At 40.2% G+C, this 20,986-nt stretch overlaps 1 protein-coding gene across 1 annotated transcript in view; it reads right to left on the bottom strand.

Annotated features, from left to right (window-relative positions):
• Positions 1-20,986, bottom strand: part of efna5b (ephrin-A5b) — an 89,757-nt gene that overhangs the window by 14,212 nt on the left and 54,559 nt on the right. Inside the window, exon 2 of the mRNA XM_053325217.1 lies at positions 2,234-2,526. Within this exon, the coding sequence (XP_053181192.1) occupies positions 2,234-2,526 (293 nt within the window). The remainder of the gene's footprint in view (positions 1-2,233; positions 2,527-20,986) is intronic.

The following is a 20,986-nucleotide window of genomic DNA, read 5'->3' as shown; positions in this document are numbered from 1 at the left end:
ACTAAACCAATATGGCATGCTACAGCAGAATGGATGTGTTCCATGGGAGCCCTGTCGGTCGCAGTGTAATTTAATCTAGCCCTTAGGACAAGCATCTCTCAACAGAAATGGAAAAAAAAAGTTAGAAACAGAGACTTCAGGGAGTGTAGTCTCATTTAATATGACTGTCAATGCAAATTGGCTATAAAAGCAAAGGAAAATCTGGTTACTTTTTGAACAGCCAAATAGCCAAACACCTTGTTGTGAAAGGCCCCTGGATTCCAGGCTATTTGTTTTGTGGACAAGCTTGAGAAAGAAAAATGCCTATTCACCATGGAAACAACAGCAAACATTAGGGCGAGGCCCTTTTCTGTTTTGCTTTTTATTCCAGTCTTGCATTCTAATGTGTAATGGACCAGGGAAAGAAAATGAAACACATGAAATGAATAAAAGACAGAAGTCTTGGCTGACTGTCAGGTTAACTGCTTCATAAAAGGTGCCAATTTAGAAAACAGATCTCAGAGTGCATAGAACTCAAAGCACGGCTCAGCTGACTCTTTCAACACTATCTCTTAAAGAGGCAGAAAACACACAGAAACAGGGTTTGACAGTTAAGTAGAGCTGCATTTACACCACACGCTAATTTCTACAGAAAACTGATATAGTAAATGCAGAATCATTTAGCTGGAGAGTCTTAACTGTCAGTATTGACACACCCTGACTGACAAGGAATTTATAGAGCTTTTCTCATACGTTTGCCCAAAAAGTTCACCAACCTTTAAACTTTACCTTTAACAGCTGAAGCAATAATACATAAATCATGATATGATACTAATGCCACCCATACAAGAACATAACCGCGCTTCCAATTTTCTAATATCAGCATATCCCTGTGACAAATGTGTTTTGAGCAAGTGGTGGTGACTGCGCCTATGACAGTGACTCCTCCATCTCCCATGTGCATGTAGTCTGTAGTGGGAGGACGAACTCAACTCAATTCCACTCTATCACCTTGCTTTGATAAAACCTAATTTCCCAGGGGCTTTAACTTCAGATGAATTCAGTTAGACTCAGTTCCTATGCCAAGAAGCAGACAACTTAACATCTAACACAAGATGAATAGGAGCATAACATAATGCGGAGAGGAGGGCACTCCTTTTTTGAAGATACAGTATTGTGCAGCAGGGGAAGAAAGCTATAACTTTCAAACTGTCTCAATTTAACTCCCTGTGAATTCCATTGCCATTTTAGGGAAGAGTTTTCCACAAGCTTTGAGAGCAGTGTGAAAAGCTCAGCTGAAAGCAGAACATGAAAGCGTCTACTCGGATCACTGTAATGTCACTCACAAAGCTCTGTAGTTGTGAAAACATGGGTGAGGAATAGCATCCGTGTGTGTGTGTGTGTCTGGCTCTTTAGTATTAAAATCAAAATCAGAAATCAGAATCAGAAGTCATTTGTAAGGTGATGGAAATTTGTCTTGGAGATGACTCATACAGTACACATATGATTTACTAAGATCCCAAATAGTGGGTACTAAATTGTGTGCACGGTGCAATAGATTGCGCGTTTCATTTGCATGTGTTTTGCGGGTGATCTACTAAGAAAAACTGCGTAAATGAAAACCGGTACAACAGGGTGGAGACAGCAGTATTTAAATGAGGGTTTTGCGTGTCTGAATGGAGAGTTTGGACGAGCAGAAAGCTGCAAGCACAAAATGAAATGTGATTAGGTTCTAGTGGAAGAGGTTAACAAATATATTGAGTTATAACAAAAACAAATATTACCAGCAAAAACGAAATATGGGAGATTATTTGTGACAAAGTCAATGCTGTTAGTAAAACCAAAAATATTCCACTCCAAAATTATAACACAAGGGGCAGCCAAGGTTCATAATCAAGTTAGGCCATGATTTATATGGCTTCATCTCTTTAGTTTTTCTGTGCATCCATGTGGGTTTTTGTGCAGCTTTTAGAAACATATCACAGTACTCCGTAATAGAACTCTATTATTTTAGCAGTAGCAGTAGTGCAGCTCTATGTGCAGCTCTATTATATTAATATGTTATTCTTTTCATTTACTCTATTGTACTAACAGACAGGTGAAAAACCTGAGAACCACATTATTTAGGCATAGTTTGTCCCATTAAAAGGTTCACTGCAAACACCAAATGAAGAGAAGAAAGGTGCATTAAAAGGTGCATTTCCACACATATTCACATGTTTTATAATAAAATATGATTGTGATTAAGACTCACAGATGTAGTAATATTCTCTGCCTGGTCTGAACTCAAAGCCCAAGGAGAATGGAGTGAAGAGCTGGAACTTCTCTGAAAACTTGAGTGGCCCATTCGGGGAGTGCGGCCTGTTGCACTCCCAGCGTTTAAAGCCCTTGGCGGTGTGGTCACATGTGCTGTAGCCATCGTAGTTGACCATGTAGAGGACATAGCGCTCTGTCCGCTCTTCAGGCACTGTGTCTTCATAGTGGGGACAGTAGACATCCAGGTAGTCATTTATGCACACGTCAATGTGGTAGTCCCCACGATGGAATCTAGATAGAAAACAGAAGATAACAAGGAAAAGGTCAGCTTTTTAGTATTTGTATTTAGTATAGTTGAACAATCAATCAAAGGTTTTGGTCTACATTCAAAGCAAACAAAGAAGAATACAATATTCAATGTCTGTCTTTTTATCACTATTTTTCTCTACTCTGCTCAACATCAACAGACCTCCAGCCTACTTTTGAATGATTTACAAACACTTCAAACTCTAAGTTTATTTCTACAAATATGTGAATACAGCTATGACTAAGGCATTAACTGATGAAATAATTGATTCCATCAATTATTGTCATTTGTTTGAAGTCAGCACATACAGCAGAGAGGTTTGATTTCTCAGCAATTTCTCAACGTTGTTTGGAAATTTACAAGCACCATTGCTCTCATCTTCTGGCTTCAATAAATTTGGGTGGGTTGGTTTATCTATAAATCTGTAACCGTAACACATATTTACTCACATATATACACATCTGCCTTCTGAATGATAGCAAACTGAAGTATCCAAGTCTGAAGAAATATGTTACAAGAAAACAGTGTTTTTTTGAGGATTTTTTCCTCAAAAAAAACACACTGACAGACAAACTCAGGCTGAGTGCAAAGTAGAAATGATACAAGATGGCCCAGACAGTAAATGTCATGATAGGAAAAATACAGAGCCTGGCTGTCTCTGAGGGCTGTGCACTGAGGCATCTTTACAACTGCAATGATCTAGAACAGGCCACACAGGGTCAGAGGGCTTTAATACATACAGGCAAATTCATCAAAAGGCCACACACTGTCACAAGCTTACATCCACACGCACACACACAATTTCTTCTCTGCTGCTCACAAAATAGGGTCTCTCACCTGTGAAATGTTCACAGTTTCCAAAATTAGAGAGCAATATCTAACTCTATGTTTGTTTGGAGATTCTGGCCTGGTCTAGGGTGGTATGAATGTAACCTTGGAGTTCAGAGGGGGCGTTGCAGAGAAAACATTGAACACCTGTAAACCTGCTGGGGATAGCTTTAATTTAGCACACACTCTTGACCATGCCACACACACTTACATGCACACAGCTGGTACCACTGACTCATTTGGCCCAGAAGCCAGGTGGTGTGGGGTTATAATTGAGACTCCGTCTTTAATACTGTAAGAGCACAACCTGAGTTTTGACAAAACTTTTAATTGAAAGCGCCTCTGTTTTCTATAAGAAAGCCTCCACAAGCCCCAGAATGCAATTTTATCCTGAGGACTCTGGAGCTTTAGGATTAACATACTAAAGCAGCGCACTCGTATCATGGTAACCTCTTTCTCTCACCAAGCAATATTTATGTTGCTCACATTTACAGAATGTCCATTATGTCTTAAAAGATTTCCCTACGAGTGTGTCATAGAACAATTCTTACAGTTGATCAAAAAATACCAGCAGAAAAAAAAAAAAACATTTTCACTGATTGGCTCTAAATTTCTCAGACATCTTCAGGTGCTGATGAAAATAATATCCTGCACAATGGCATAATAATGTCAGCACTTTTATCTCTTCATCGTTCTCTTTCTCCCTGTCACTCTCTTTCCACCCACTTATTTGCTCTCTCTATTGAAGACTACAGCTCTGCTTGTTATTTCAATGTTGTTTGAGTTTTGACTCTAAAGAATGGATTTTGTAAGATCAAGTTGCTGCATCTTAACTGAAAATGCTTATCCTGCTTGGCTGCATTTACTCCAGTCTGCTGCATTTCAAGACAAACTACACAGAGTTCCAATCGCAATGCAAACCTGACCACTTGTTTTGAAGATCACATAGCAATTTGAGCAGTCTGGTTTAGGCGTGTTCACTTGTCACTTAATTCATGTTGGTATAATTGAATGATTAATGTAACAATCAAGTGGCGAATCTAACCACAGCCATTTCTCATTTGTGTGCTCATTTACTATATGTCCACTGGTTCTGCTCTTCATGTGTGTATGTGAGTGCGAGCTAGTATGAAATGCTGTTTACCCATGTAAGGTAAATACCAATGTGAGGATGTTTACAACCAAGGCATGGAGCAGCTCATCTGTAACATCTCATTTAAAACATGTCTGAGGAGGTCCAGGAAGAACCATGCATCTCCCTCACTGCTTTAAAATGTCACTGACTTAATGGTCACATCCTCCCACCCACACCCAAGCTTGTGTGTGTGTGTGTGTGTGTGTGTGTGTGTGTGTGTGATGTTTCAGCTGCCCTTCTCTCCCTGCCTCAGCAGTCAGAATAGTGGCTCGTGGCCCTGACTGCAAATGAAGCAGAGGATGTTTGGGTGAGTGAGCACATAAAAAGGGACAGGACATGCATTTGTAACATGTAACACACACTCACTTGCACACATATATGCATCAAACAGATGCCCAGTACACACCTCCACGTGCACGCACACCCACGCACATACATTAGGTTGGTGTTATCAGTTCAGTGAGCTCCCTGGCAAAGGAACAGCAGTGAGACAGCCAGAAGCTGCTAATGGCACAGAGTGAGAAAGAGAGCGAGGGTGAGAAACAGACAGGGAGGGAGAGAAAGGACCTGGTTCCAAAAGAGGGTGAGGGAATACAAAAAAGAGGCAGCAAGACTGAATACTGCAGATAGTGCTGCCAGGCTCCCAGTGAATCCAAGTCTTTACTAGAGTTATTCAACCATGCATTTATCATTAAAGGAGATTCTATTGAAGCTGCATGTGCATGACATGACAGTGTGTGTGCAGCCAAAGCTGTAAAAATGTCTAAGTCTTTTCAGCGTGGGTTAATCATCAATATCGGTCCTGGAAAACTTCCTGTATTTTTTGGAAAACTGTGTTTATCGTCCTCATAAAAGCTTGGTTATCAAGGGACTAATGTGGGAGTTTTAGATACAGCCGGTGCCTTGGTTATAGCCATAGTAGCTTTAATCGGATGCTGCTATTCTATAAACTGTACCTTGCTTTTACCCACGGAGAGGAAACTGTCCTTTACCACAAAACGGACATGTGTTGTTCAAACATACATTAGCGTCTGTGTTGGACACACAAGTACTGAGAGATTACAACAGCAGAATGTAAATCGAGGCTATGTTTTGTTGGAATCCCGAAGAGTGAAATATAGGCAGGAGAGATGGTACAGGGGTCAATAGAAAACAGTAATTGCAAAGATACTGCAGAATTAACTAATGCAGTGGGCACAAAAGAAAATGTAAATGAAAGCTGCATCAAAACTGGCTGTTTTTGTGTGTGCGTGTGTCAGCGATATGGAGTTTAGAGGGTGTTATCTGAATAGTAACTGACTTTTCCAGTGTTTAATTTTGATAAGTTAATAAATAAATAGATTTTTAAATGTTGTTATGCATTGATTAATTAAATTAACATTTCAATAATGTATAACATATTATTAACTTGACAAACAAATATGTTTGTCTCTAAATTCTTTATTTAAGTATTGAACATTACAGTTTTAAACTAAGAAGCTGAAGTGGCAGCAGCACTGTGAATCACATACAAACTGACCAATCAGAGCTCTGGTAACTCCTCTATGGGATGGAACTCATTGAACTTTGTGTTGACACAGCTTAGACGCTTTTTAAATGAAAGAGAAATTAAATCTAAATTAAAGTGAAATAGAAATGATAAAACATTGAAGCAGGAGACAAATTAATTGTGAGAATTCTAGACACATTTATAAATGGAATAAATGTAAATCCAATTATTCACACATTTAGCAATCAAGTTTTTTTACTTACTGAAAAAGTCTGATTGGTGGCACACTCATGTACAGTACATGTTTATTTCTATCAATGTTCTTGAGATGAAAGCTAAAAGCTTGTACAAATAATATAAGAAATTGTCCAGATGGAGTTTCTGCTGAATAACTCAATGACACACACACACACACACCTACACACACACACACACTCCACCATTATAATTGTTTCCCTGTATTTTATAACACACGTCTGGCAACATCTTCAGCAAGAATCTTTTTCTGTTCTTGTGCAAAAATGTAGCAGCACAATGTGTCAGTGGATTCATTCTAGCAGTAAAATAGGTAATTAAGGAGCAAAGTTGGATGGCAGGCTAATTGTCAAATGGTGATAATTACATGTCTTTGTTATGCCACAGCTGTCACAGTGAGCTATGGGTCAAAAACATAAAGCCAGGAAAATCAGCTGGACATAGAACGTGGGCATAAATGTGTGTGTATGTGTGTGTGTGTGTGTGTGTGTGTGTGTGTGTGTGTGTGTGTGTGTGTGTGTGTGTGTGTGTGTGTGTGTGTGAGAGAGAGAGAGAGAGAGAGAGCTGGTGAGTATGTGAGTATGTGAGTGAGTTAGAGAGAGGAAGATAATCTTTATTACCAACTGATTACATTTTCACACCACCTCCTCAGGCCCTCAGGGCTTCAGCTGAAGAGCCAAGTATTGTCAGCAAACACATACACACACACACACATACATACACATACAGATACTCGCACACACAAACACAAAGTTACAAACAGAGAGTGAGTTTGGGAGAGCTGGAACAGTGAAGTGAATGCAGGGTAAGGTGGCACACCACTGCAGTTGCTGATTGGCTCATTTCCATTTCAATTACACAGCCCAGTGACATTGCTGTGCATAAACTCAAGCACACGTACACACCCACACACACACTCGCAGAGAGACAAACACAGTCACATCTACACATACACACACACACACGCACGCACAGGTCCTACTCACACACACACATTGTACCCAATGAACTCCCGTCAGCCACTTCTCTAAGCTGTGCACCGGTGGTTGCAGACAGAAAGCAAGAAGGACAGTGAGAGATAGCTAACCTGCGTGAAAGAGAAAGACAGAGAAAAGGAGGAAAGCAAGAGCTCAGTGACAGGTAGAGGCAGAGAGCAATCCGAGTCATCTAACCAGTTCAATAAGAGAGATTCAATAGAAAGAGGAACTTTTCAATGTGCCGCCGTATAGCGGCATGCTTCTTCAAATACCACCGCTCAAAGGTGTGACCCTGAGGGAAACACAGAGTGTGATTACTAATACAGGACATCAGGGGATTAAAAGGATCCTGTACGACATGTTTTGCTTGTTTAGTATAAAGAGAGATTGATACTCTGGAAAATGTTCACCCTTGAATGTTTGTCCAGATCCAACCTTGTTTTTAAAGGGCTTATAAGACTTTTTAGATGGACAATTGATGAATATACAGTGACAAAATATAAAAGGAAATGCTTGAAATAGTCCTACAAGGACTGTGAAGACTGTAGCACTTACACACAGCTGACAGCTGCATGCATTACAAAGTCAAAAACCCTCTACCTGATTATAAAAGATCATCTTTGTTTGCATCTACCTCCTTTTCCCTCTGATCTCTGTATTTTCTTGCCCTCTCCCGTTCCCTTCCTCAATTTTCCCGCCTGCCTGAGTTTCTCGCATGGCCCGTCCCGCTCGTGACCCCAAATCAGATCTATTTACATTATTTCACCTCTCCCTGTTGAAATTCATACAGCTGATATATTTTCAATTCAATATCCTCAGGCAATGTTCTGTTTGCCTTATAAATCAAATCACAGTAACCTAGAAACTAGAATTGCACTGGGACCTTAAACGGCAAATCTGCAATTGTTTTTTCCCCAAACTTTTTTTTCTATATCCCGTTGAATGGGTGTATGCTTCTGCGGATTTGTGTGTGCGTATGTTCCTAAAGTGAAAGATCATTTGTTGATTTGGTCCGAAGGGAAAATTTGTTTAGCCAAGAGGAGGTGAACTCTGACTGAACTCTGACTAGAGTACACAGGCAAAGGCCTAGTCAGGACCTTTCAACACATACACCACAGACGCACATCGCAAACACTTCTCAATATAGTTTGTGCAGTTGTCTAATTACAGATGATTGGTTTGGGCTCAGAGGATGAAAGAAAGCACGGAGGAGAGTAGGAAAAAAAAGAAAGAATTGAAAGGCAGAGAGAGACGGAGAGAAAGAAAAAGAGAGGACATATTGGAATTGATCATGCTTGTTCTTAGCAGTCAGAAAAGAGCTTCTATCCAGAGAAGAATTCACCTTGTTATTACTGATGGCAAAAGGGTGTCATGGAGAGTGAGGAGAGTGGTGAGGAACAGATACTGCATCCAATGTTTCCACTACACAATCATCTCTTGACTGTAAAATTAAATTTTTCACCAGCCCACCATTTCAGCAATTCTCTTTTCTTTGAGGCCTGGAGATGGAAAAACAATTTCTTTTTGTCTGAGGGACTGGCAAAAAATGACAATACCACCTTGTACGATACTCATATTACAGTTCATAATACACAGTAGCCTTTTTCTCCGCCAGTCTAACAATCACACGTACCATGCAGCAGCCTTGGCTGTAAGTGGGCTCAAGCGCTGCTCAAAAAGATTAAATGTCAAAAATGAGAGAGGTTGCATGAAGCAATAATTCTGCTGCAGTGGAATATAGTGACAAAGTCCCACAAGGGCAAGAAACACAAGCACTCAAACTGGTTGTAAACAATCTGGCAGTTTAGCCAGATTATCTAAACCACTTGAAATATTGGTAATAACTCTCACTACACAGACTGTTTGTGCACAATTATGGTGAGTATAGTAGGTCAAAGTTGAGTCAGGAAGTCAGTCTGTAAACTGTGATGATGTTTAGAACAAATTTTGGGCAATAATTTGACTTTGTCTTGGTTTTCTCTTCCAAATAAACTAACTGGGGATTTGTTTGGAACCCATATAATCCTCTGACTGCTTATGTTTCTTGTTGCACTGGACATGGCTGTAGCAAAGCTGTTGCATTCCTAGATCTCAGCAATTAATTTGGTGACTACAAGGCGTAATTACCATTAGGGATGATGGCCAAAACTAAGGGACAAGGTGTAATAGACTGGAATAGCCAATCTAAGAGATGGTTTAAAGCTCAAAGGACATAAAACTGTGGGGAAAAGCAACCTCCAAAATACTTGTAGTCAGCCAGAGAGACTATAGAAGAGAGAGAAGTTAAGTCAGAGGATGTGCATGTGAGTGTAAGCTTTTTATATGGTTGACAGCCACATTGCTGGCTGGCTAACTGGCTGATAGGCTTACAACACCAGGAGGAGTTTTAGGAGAAGACATGTAGACATCAGACCTATAGAGTATCACATGTTACTGGTATTGCCTCTGGGGCACTATGGAAGGCTGGGTGGGTGTTTGAATATAGGCACATTTTAAATTACACATATATCTTGTAATGCACAAACACACACATATGTGAGTGAATAGCTGCTGGTCATGGTGCATTTTACTGGGTCCATCTGCTGTAACTTTATGGAGGGTGTACTTTCAGGCTCAGAGCAGGTGGTCAGGCCAGTATAATATACTGACTGTCAGCAGAGAGGGGTACAGGGACCTACCCATGCATTCCTTCATCTCTCTTTCTCACATCTCGTTTCATTGACCCTTTCTCTTCTCTTTTTCTGTCTCTCTCCCTCTTCCACATCTCTTCATCCTTCCCTTCTCATCCCCACCCCTCCCACCACTGCCGCCACTCTTGACTGTGATCTTATGATATTCATTTCTGCTATTTATATCTGTCAGCACTCATTTTGCCCCAGGGAGACAATGAATTAAGAGCAGTGACAGACAAGTTCTTGTTCTGCTCTTGGTGCTGAGTAAAACAGCGAGATGTCAGGCTCCAGCAAGTGTTTGATGTAGTCTGCATCAGTATGCTACACTAAAGTCCAAAACAGAGGAAAAAAAGACAGACAGATACTTCCTCTGAGCTCATCTACTCTCTACTCTGCCAAACAACCATTTTTATGGGAGTATAACACTGATGTGTGTAAGCTATATATGTGAGTGAATGACTGAGTGTGTGCGGGTCTGTGTATATCTCTCTGTGTGTAAAAGGATTTCTTTATGTCTCTGCTCGTCACCAAGGGAGACAGGAAAAAATGACACATCCCCCAACATCCTGTCATACCCTTGGGCCGTTCTCCTGAATCATTGCTGCCCCAAACCCACTTCAATCTCTGTGTAAATACTGTACGCTCTGACATGTTTACCGGGACAAGAAGGGGGTGTGCATGGCTGTAGATGCAGGTGAGTTTATGCACGGTCACACATGGGCAGTTAATGTCAATTAATAGCCATACATCAGTGAGTGGGAGACGTGTTTGCTATTAATCATAAGTCATTGTTTTATAGTGACAAGGTATTTGGCAGCCATGACAGAACAGCAGCAATGAAACGGCTCTGAGCCGTGTAACATGTCTTTCCTAATGTGAGAGAGTGAGAAGGACATCCTATACAGACAGAGACGGAGCGGCGACCTTGGTCTCTTGTTTACTCCATTACCTGCAATGAACTCTAAATAGCCATCTATGTCCTCGGAGGTTAAAAAACAGAAACACCACACACAGCTGCTACAGGTTGAAGCAATTAATGATTATATAACCTGACATAACTAAACACTTTGATAGGTATGGTAACGCATAAATAAACACAGCATGTTTCATTTGTAAACAGTAGGCAACATTGTACATCCCTTATGCAAACCTTAAATAGAGCCAAAATGGTCTCTTCAAAGCAGATGAAGTAGTTACTGGATTTGAAAAAAAAAATCTGGGTTGTTGAATTAAAATGCACCTTACATAATTTCTTCTTATACTACCACTGCAATTTACAAAACAATGCTGAGGTGCACTGCTTGATGGCCCAGGTGTAAACCTTAATTATTTTGAAAGTAGATAAAGCAGCCATCAAATAAATTAAAAAAAAGTATGGTTTTAAAATGTACAATATTTCCCATGGCTTACTCAAAAACAAAAAGCAAAAGCCAAGCTTTCTGTCACTAAACATTCATCAGGGTAAAAATACATAATATGTATAAACTGAACAGTATACTCCTTAACACACCTGTAAATAAACATGGTAGTTTTTGAAGACAAAGACGGGGCAAAGACGGGGAACTACTAAACTATGATGACCTCTTATTTATACTGATGAAGATAAACTATACTTACTGTATTAACATGTAAAGATTGCAACATACTTGCTCTAAAAAAGACCAAGAGAAAACCAACAGAAACAGAGAGAGTACATTGAGTAGACCAGCATCATATGTACTCCTCTTGTGTGAAACAGCTGCCACACAATGTTTTCTCCCCTTTTTTCACTTCAGCTACCTTCTGTAGCCCACATACAGTATATATGGCACATTACAGAAGAATGTCTATGAAGGTTGGTCAACCCACTTTTCTTCCTTTGTTCAAATGTGATCCCGTTAGTCCTCTGTCTCTCAGAAAAATGACCAGCAAATGGATGGAGGATTGAGATGAGAAGGAAAACTGGCCCCCCAAAAATGAGGCAGAGATTGACAAAAAATAAAATAAAGTACTGTAAGGATACCATGTGGGGGAGGCAGAAGAAGGAAAAATAAAAAAGAAATGTATGATGGTTTAAAAGCTGCAAAAGATGGAGATGGACATCAAGGGAAAGGGTAAACGTGGGTAGAAGAAAACACAGAAGCATGGATGAAAAGAGAAAAGCAGTGATGAAAAGATGAAAGGAGGATACACAAACATGAATGTATCCAGTCGCTGTGTTTGCACTGATCATTAAGACTTGCATCATGGCCATGTACACGCACTTACTGACCCACACTGACAACCCTTCTTTATTCTATACACTAAGTACACGTGGGCATACATACACTGACCTTCAAGGTAGGTTGCCATGGAGCTGTGTCAGGATGTTATAATGCCACCACTTTCATAAAACCCTCGGCCCTTTCACAGTTCACAAACCATTGACAGTATATCCCTGTGTGTGCGTGTTACTGTGTGCATGCGTGTGTGTATGCATGGTGTGCATGTCAAGCTTTTGGTAAGTTAGGTATGTAACACTTAAAGAGAGAGCCATGGGAGGCCAAATGGCAACTGTTATGTGCTTATCTGTAGTGTGTAATTGCTTTACTGACAGATTGTAGCTATTGCTGTGCATGTCTGTGCATCACTGCTGTTATGTGCAAACCTTGTAAGTTCCCTCCTTCCTTCAATGATTCTTCTTACCGAGTGAGATAACTATACAGCTAATATAACCAACAAATTTCTTCAGATAGCTTTTAAATTCTAATCTAGAAGCATTTAATGCAAATACAACACCAAAAAAGGAATTCTGTCTTGATTGATGGTAAAGAATTTATAAACTACATTTCTATCTCACGAAGATCACAGTGAAGATCCATTTTGTTATGTCTTTTACTCAATTTGTAATGTAGACAGATCCTTGTATACTGTCATTACACAATTGTGTTACAACATTTCATGAAATATAATGATATGCTCTATATAATACTACATGAGCAAACATAGTGGAGAGTTTTGCATATGTAAACATTTATGAGTTTTGTTGTCATTAAATGTGACATCTCTTTAAGGGTGTATTCTATGCCCTCCTCCGTAAACTTGACTTACATATTTCCAAGGTCATTCCTAGATTTCAGTCTTGATAACATCTGGATTGTTTCATATGACACAAGTGTGGCCAGGCTCGCTTATTTCACTTCAATGAAATCATGTTTGGATATGCTGTGTAAAGTATTAAGAACCCATCCCACTGCATTAAACAACATGACGTTTGTTGGGATTCCTATCACAAATGTTTGCTCTAGGCTGATTTTCCCACTATAACCTAAATCTTTCCTCCTCTACTGCTCCCACACTCATGCTCCTTGTAAAAGTTATACAGTATTCAATTTAATGGATTTAGCTTGTTCCCATAATGAGATGATACATCAACCATTCATTTCTACACTAATTACTGTCTTACGGCAATACAAGTGGGCTGTGCAGTGAAATGCAGAACAACATTGGCATCTTACATAAGAGGAAACCAACCTAACTCTACCCAGCAAATATCAGAAGTCTATTTCACTTGCCTAATTGGAAGAATCTAACAGTGCAAGGTTATTTGGTTTATTTTTCTAGGGAAATAATTCCTGTACTGCCAGGTTCTTTGAATAAATACCTGAGCCAAGAGATAATGTAATGTGATGACATGTTTTGTTTGATCAGGTTATGTTTTGCCCATGCTATTATCTACAACAGACAGTGTACACCTGTCTTAGTCATAATACATTTACACAATACAGCCATGAGAGACATTATGTAGCATTCCCTGATAGCTATCATTCTGGCATCTATCCAAATCAAGTCTGAAATTCAAAGGGATCATAACCCTAACCCTAACACTGAAAACCTATCACAGTAATCACAATCAGATCATGGGGGGCTGTCTTCTGTCCAGTCAAGAAAACAACTTTAAAGTTCAGTCTTAACTTCAGTCAAACAATCCAGATTCACTGTCGTCCTCAGGGGTTACGACTCTAACCACTGAAGAGTTCTGGCAGAAAAGTTATGTAGTTGTATTTTAAGAGCAGATGGTTATGAAGAGATGATGGAAGTCCTTTATAAGCAGCCTCGGCACAAGACACCACCAGCATAATTCCCCAACAAGGAGAGGCTGCAAGCATACTGGGTTTTTTTTGTTCGACAAACAGTCCAAACCAGCAAAGATTACATTTTCTATCATATAGAAAAGAAAATCAGAAATTGTAAATATTTGACAACCAGCAAATGTTTGGAAATTGCTTTATAAAGAATTGTGTTCACATGTATTTAACGACTGTGACTGCACATGTGTTTGTATCACAGGGAGATATATAGAGGCAGAAGAACATTGCAAGGCGGTCAGGAGGACCAAGCAGTAGCTGGAACTCCAGAGGGATTAACATTGCTCTTGTCAATGGGGGGCTGACACATGCGCCTCTCTTCTTATTCCCCATGCCTGTTTAAAAGCTATATGGCCCTTTAGCCCTTGCACTGTGTATGTATGTCTATGCAGGGTGTAGGTCTGTATTAATGCAGCTAGTTTGTGCGTGTGTGTGTGTGTGTGTGTGTGTGTGTTTGGTATGAACAGAGTGTTTTGTAGGACCTTCAGGGTCAGCGTCCCATGGAGAAGCTGTCAAGGTCCCAGGCAGGGGGTTAAGTGGTGTGTCGGGTACTTGGACTGCATGTCTTACTGTGGGCAATGCCTGTGTTACATAGGGCATCAAAGGTCACTATAATATAGACATGTACATGCACACGCTGAGGCATATCCCAACACACACATCTCAATACATACATGTACATTACATGCATGTGCGCATATATATGGCTCAAAAGTTAAACTGTTCAGGGCCAGCTTGCAGTTATCCTTTGATTGCTCTCATTTTAAATGGCTTATATTACTGAGGCCTTGGTCTGGCTACATTTTTGTGTTTATTGCAGACAGACCTTGTTCAGTGTTAACATACAGACAGCTTATATTTGTTTGGTGTGTATGGCAGACACCTCTATTCAACTGGAAAATTATTCAAAAAAGCAGAACTGATATGAAAAGTGCTAACAAATGCTTTGTTAAGAACCTTGTCTGGTTGATTAAACTGCTGTTATGATCACTGTTTGTTGCAGTCTCACTGTATGTTTGATCCTGTGGAACTGTAAATTTAGTGCAGTATTTCATTTCATTGCATTTCAAAGAAAAACTTAATCTGAGCATCACTGCAGTCAGAAAGTCTCACCAGCGTGAATGACCTCCAAGTGAAAATGTTTTTAATTAACAAGGTTTATTTACTCCTTGTTTGTGATGGTGCCTTCTTATGAATACTTTGCCCAAATAAACCTCAACTTTCCTTTTTTGTTTCCCTGTGAAAAGACTATGTGCGTTTGTCTTTGGAAACAGCAGCAAACGCGATCAAACCCTGCAAAGTGGGAGCAGTCAGTCCTGTCCTTGCCTTTGATCCCAACTCAGCCCCCATTTAAAAGGCCCAGTTTGACAGAGCAGGAACTCTGTCAGTTTAACGGAGCTTTGTGTCACGTCAAACAAGCTAAAAGATGCTCCGTGTGCCTTTGTTCTGCTGTCCTGGAGAGTGGGCCGCAGGCGATTAGTGTTAGAAACAAGCTGTGTGTATAGACATAAGTCTATACATTGATGTCAATGTCTGTGTGTCTGTTATTGGCTCTCTCTATTTCTCCATTTGATCCACTTTCTTATATAAGTTTAACACAGTAAAAAGCTCTTCTTATTCCAATCATTCATTAGAAGTAGAAAGAGATACATAAAGCAAAACAGTGTCCACATCTTCTCTATGTCCACACACAAAAAATGTGACTCTTATCAAATATATGCACACTTGCACAAATACAGAAATCCCATCCCCATTTATCTCCTCTGATAATAGAGATTCTGATTGATTTATGCTGAAACAAAACTAGTTTTTGATTCAAACTAATTGGCCTGGTTAAGTTTTCCCTATGGAGGGAGACAGAAGATTTTGGCTCTGAAACAAGGTCTGTAGGTCATGTCTTAGTGGGCCCAAGCTACATTCTGTTCACACTACCAACTGTGAGTTCATGAACTTTTGAACTCACCTTGCTGAGCAGGAAATTGAAACAATAAGCCTCTGGAAAGAAAATGAAATTTCAACACAGAGATAGGATTTGTTATAAAGCAATTGATTTGACCACTTTTTACGGTTTATGTATGCACTCTAGTTGGTTTGGGCAAACAGAGACACGTTCCCCCAATATACAGTATGCACCCAAAAATGCACACACAAACACACACTCACAAAGGGGGTTTTATGGAAGCAAGTGGTGACATGCTGTGGACAGGTTTTGGGAGGTTTACCAACATGTGTGGTCTAAAGTTAGCGCAGTTGGAGAATGCCTTCCATCCTTCCGTCCATCCATCCATCCATCCCTGAACACACACTCTTCCCCAGCTGTCTCCTTCATCTCATCTTCTGACCTGAGCTGGCTGTCAGGGCCTTCTGCTTCAGCACAGCATACTGCACATTCACCACATGCCACAGCCGGGTATTGCAAGACCTCATAAAATAAAACTACCATCAAGTTATGTTATAAAAAAAGGGGACCTGATTATTATTTAAAAACTAAGAGTAAGAGCATATGTTGTAATTCATATGGTACACATGGTGTGTTATTATAATAATCTTAAATTGTTTGGGGTTGAATTGATTTCATATTGGTTGGTTGCAACATTAAGCCAAATAAACTGTCTGTTGAAACATATTTAGCAAGTTTAATAACTTTGCAGCAACATAATATTATACTTACATGTACAACATAATGACCAGGGTAAATATTATCCTCTCTGTCTGTCCTCCATTTTGTGCCTGTCTTTCACTCCACCTGCTGCTCTCTCTCCACATGCTGATGCTAGTGTGTCGAAAGTCTAAACCGCCTGGTATTGATGTCCCCATCAGGGCACAGCAGGGGCCCCTTCATCACGGACACACACGCAGACACACAGATGCCTGGGTGAGATGTCCCAGTTGAAGCATTAGTCAAGTGTGTGTGTGTGTGTGTATATGCCAGGAGATGGTTCATATCAAGTCAGAAGTGAAGGCTTAGTTTTAGTTGGCTGAAAACCCTCCCACAGGTGTTAGGGATCAATTCAAACACAAATCATTTCATACTCTAATCCCTCTTCATGCCATCACCTGCATGTTTTACAGTTTCTGACATCACACAGCTGTTCACAGATTCAGCTGTATCTGCCCCTTGTATTTCCACCAAAAACTCAGCCTTCAAGCAATGAGATAAAAACATGAATTCCCATAAATTCTGCTGACCTTTTGTTTCTATTACCTGAAAAAATAACACACCAGGCAGATTTTTGGGAGTGAGCACAAGATGGATCATGATAGGAAAAAGAAGAAAAAGATACCATAATCCAAGACAAACTTTTCATTTTTGCCATGAAAAACACTTGAAGGTGCAGTGTGAAGAATTTGGTTTACCTTGCGAAGCTGATGGATTTGTGAGATCACTGCATCACGAGATCACGCAAGAATCTATCTTTTCAGACTTCAAGTTATGTGCTTGTGTCCGCACTACCAGTGAGCAGGGGAAGGGGTATTCAGTTGGTTGCAATATACAATCTCATTGCGAGATGCACTATACACTATAAAAGACCATTTCACCATTTTTCAACCTTATCTCTAGCCAAACACATTATATATACCTCTATAAGTAGGTACATAATACAATATTCCTACAGTTGTTGCCAATGTCCTTTGTGTCTTTGGGGCACAGCTGCAAAATCTGCTGTTGTTCTTTTTGGATAGTGAGTGGGCATGCTCCTGATGAAGCAAAATCAAAACTTTCTTGTTCTACTGCTTGTATTTCGAACTAGCTATATTCCCAACAGTGAAAATGGCATCCCAAAATATGAGTGCAAAGGATATTAAGGATGAGGATACAATTCACAGTATTTTGGCTGTTTTGGATCTTCAACCATATTTCTTGCCTGCTAGAGTATATGGCCAAAGAAAAGCAGCAGAGAGAGGTCGAGGCTGCAGCATTAGCCGTGCAATGCATTTTGGTACATGTCGGCACTGATAGCACAGCTCCGATAGCAGGAAAATTCAGTCAATATAGCGCATACTGATGAATTAATTGCTTCACCTAACTGCATTTACCATCAACATTTATTGGACATCCACATGAAACATGTCAAAATTTCCTTTTTATATTTCAAAGAATATCATGCCTGGGACAAAGGAAATATGATTATAAAAGAGTGAGAATGTCAGAAGCTAAAAGACTAGAGGAATAAAAGGAAAAGTATTACAATCAAAATCATATACTGGTATCTATTTGACCATCTCTGCAGTTCAGCACATCCATATGCAATGTGATGCATACACAGGGGTTGGTTTAATATCAGTGTCTGACTCTGGCTTCATGCTGTTTGACTCAAATATAATTGTACATAGAACACCTACTTACGGAGACTCAAAGAGAGATAGTCAGGCAGGGAAGAGGCATCTGTTGAACTACACAGAGCACTTGCGCATCTCAATTAAGCAAATTTGACAGATGACAATGTATCAAAGTTATACCAGAAACAATCAGTGTTTCACAAAATACTACAAATTTCGAAACTCGTGCTGGCTGATGTTACAGATGTTCTTTGAGACACACACGCACACACACAATGTCACAGACACTTTCATAATTCATTAACCCTGACTCCATATATTTCCCAATAATTGGTGAAATATTTGAAGTGGATGCATCATGAATAAACAGTGGAGGAAATGATTGGCTGCTAAAGCTTATTTATCAGGAGGATGCAGCAGAGATGGGGACGAGTTGGGGGTATTTGAGGGGAGGGGAAGGTAACCTGGGATTTAGTGAGAGGGATTGTGGGTAATATTTCCACATGCTTTCCGGTCACAGTTGGTTGGCCTTAAATTAAACTGGTGCACCGGAGGGCACACCAGCACTTGGTACACGTATGCATGTGCACAAACATGCATATACTGTATAAACAAGAATTTTAAACACAAACAGAAAAGGAACTGACTGAGCGAATCATCAGACATTGTTTCCCTGAATTTTGGTTCAATAGAGCTGTTCAGATTTTCATCATCAATGTCTACATGCAACAAATACTATCTACCATTAAAAATGAACTGATGGCCAACCAGCAACAAACATCCTATGCCAGTGAGGAAAAACAGGCTGAAATGCATACACTTAGGGAACGTCGTAATATAGAAGACATACACTTCTGAAGCTGAGCGTGCTCTTGCATAAAACATCAGGAACATTTTAGCATTTTAAGTGCTTCTATTGTAATCAGGCCAAAGCCATAACAGCCCCCATAAAGGCCTGGTGAGAGTGGCTGAAGGTCCATTTAGGCGTCCAGAACAAAGAGCATCACTTGATCAATAGACAACCTCGTTAGGGCTATATGCTGTGGTGGGCACATTTTGAGGCACAGGGGAATGATAGGAGGTGGGTGTGACAGGGGAGGGGGATGGATGGAAGAAGGTCTCTGTGGTGTTTCTCTGTACTCATGGGTTTGACTAGAAAGGCAAAAAATTAATACACAGACATGATCCAACATGCATGAAAGACTGTCCAACAATTACTAACCGAGTGCTTTGTGCTGGTAAAAAACTAATGAGATCTGTGTGTGTGTGTGTGTGTGTGTGTGTGTGTGTGTGTTTGTGTGTGTGTGTGATCGAAAGCCACTAAAAGCTCTTAGGGCACCTTAGGGAGCTATCCTTCATGACTTATCAACTAGGCAGACAGGCAAAAGTGTGTGTACACATACACACACAGACTCGTACACTTACATGCACTTATACACACAAAGTGGATCCTTAATGAACCCTTGTCAGTTTGAAGAGAACAAAGGTTAGAGAGAAAGAAGAGAGGGAAGAGGAGAGGAGTGTGAAAAAAGAAGAATGGAGTGGAGGTGTATTTGTGTGTGTGTGTGTGTGTGTGTGTGTGTGTGTGTGTGTGGAAGGGGGTGGTACGGGTCCTCCCTGGGCTGTTTGGCATTGAGATCGATCGCTTATCACTGTCACCTAATCTGTCCATCTCTCCCTCTCTCTCTCTCTCTGTTTCTTTCTCCCTCCCTCCTCTCTCTGGTGCAGAGAGGTATAGAGAAAATGAAGGACAGACAGAGATATAGTGAGACAGAATGATGGAGTGTGTACCCCTCATGAATAGAATTAGAGGGGAGAAAGAGGGACAGAAAGTCAGTACAGAGATGAAGTGAAAAACAATGGCAAATAAAGACCAACAGAAAGGGAAGTAGAATGACAGTAAACAGCAGGTGACAGAGAAGAACACAAATATCACACACAGTCATCCACATCTGGCCATACAAGTATTTTTTTTCGAAAATGTAACTATGATTTAAAATGCTGAATTTCATTTTGGCATTGATGGAGAATCTATATCAAATGTGGATCAGCTGTACATGGCAGATAACCAATAAGGCTTAATAAGGTACATTGGATTGGTGCATGCCTATCCAATTTCCCTCCCACTATATAGCAGCATAAGCATTTGTGGTCACTTAGGTCAGAATGAAAAATCTAAGTTTAGTGGGGTCAGCAGCGGTTCAATTTCCAAATTAGGGTAGGGAATCTAAAATCCAAATAAGAGAAAATAGAAAAGAGATCAGAAATGGCACTTTAATGTACACCTGCTGTACATACACCTACACACATACAGGTGTAGCATATAGGTGCAGCACTTTACCAACCTAAAAGAAACACTAATATTAATTGTATATGATGTTCTTTCTCCTCTATAATTCTAAATGTAAGAACATCTAAAGCAACACCCAAGCTCTCTGGCCAAAGCGCAGCAAGTTGAAACTATGAGTACTTTTCTCAACTCCCCTTTATTACACACTGCTTCATCTGTCCTTTCTCTATCTCCCTCTCCATCCTTCCTTCCTTCCTTTTCTCCCTGTTATTAGCCCGCCCCCATTCCTTGCCTCCTGGCTGTCTTTTGGCAGCACAGGAGGGATGACAGATGAGAGGGAAGAAACAAAAGACTGAGACAACAAGGAGAGAAAGAATGGGATGTTGTTTGGTGTTGCATATTTTACAAACA

Source organism: Scomber japonicus, chromosome 9, assembly GCF_027409825.1.
Source record: "Scomber japonicus isolate fScoJap1 chromosome 9, fScoJap1.pri, whole genome shotgun sequence".
In the NCBI taxonomy this organism is placed as follows: Eukaryota; Metazoa; Chordata; class Actinopteri; order Scombriformes; family Scombridae; genus Scomber; species Scomber japonicus.
The sequence above is the reverse complement of the archived record's forward strand: the minus strand, read 5'-3'. Positions and strand labels throughout refer to the sequence as shown.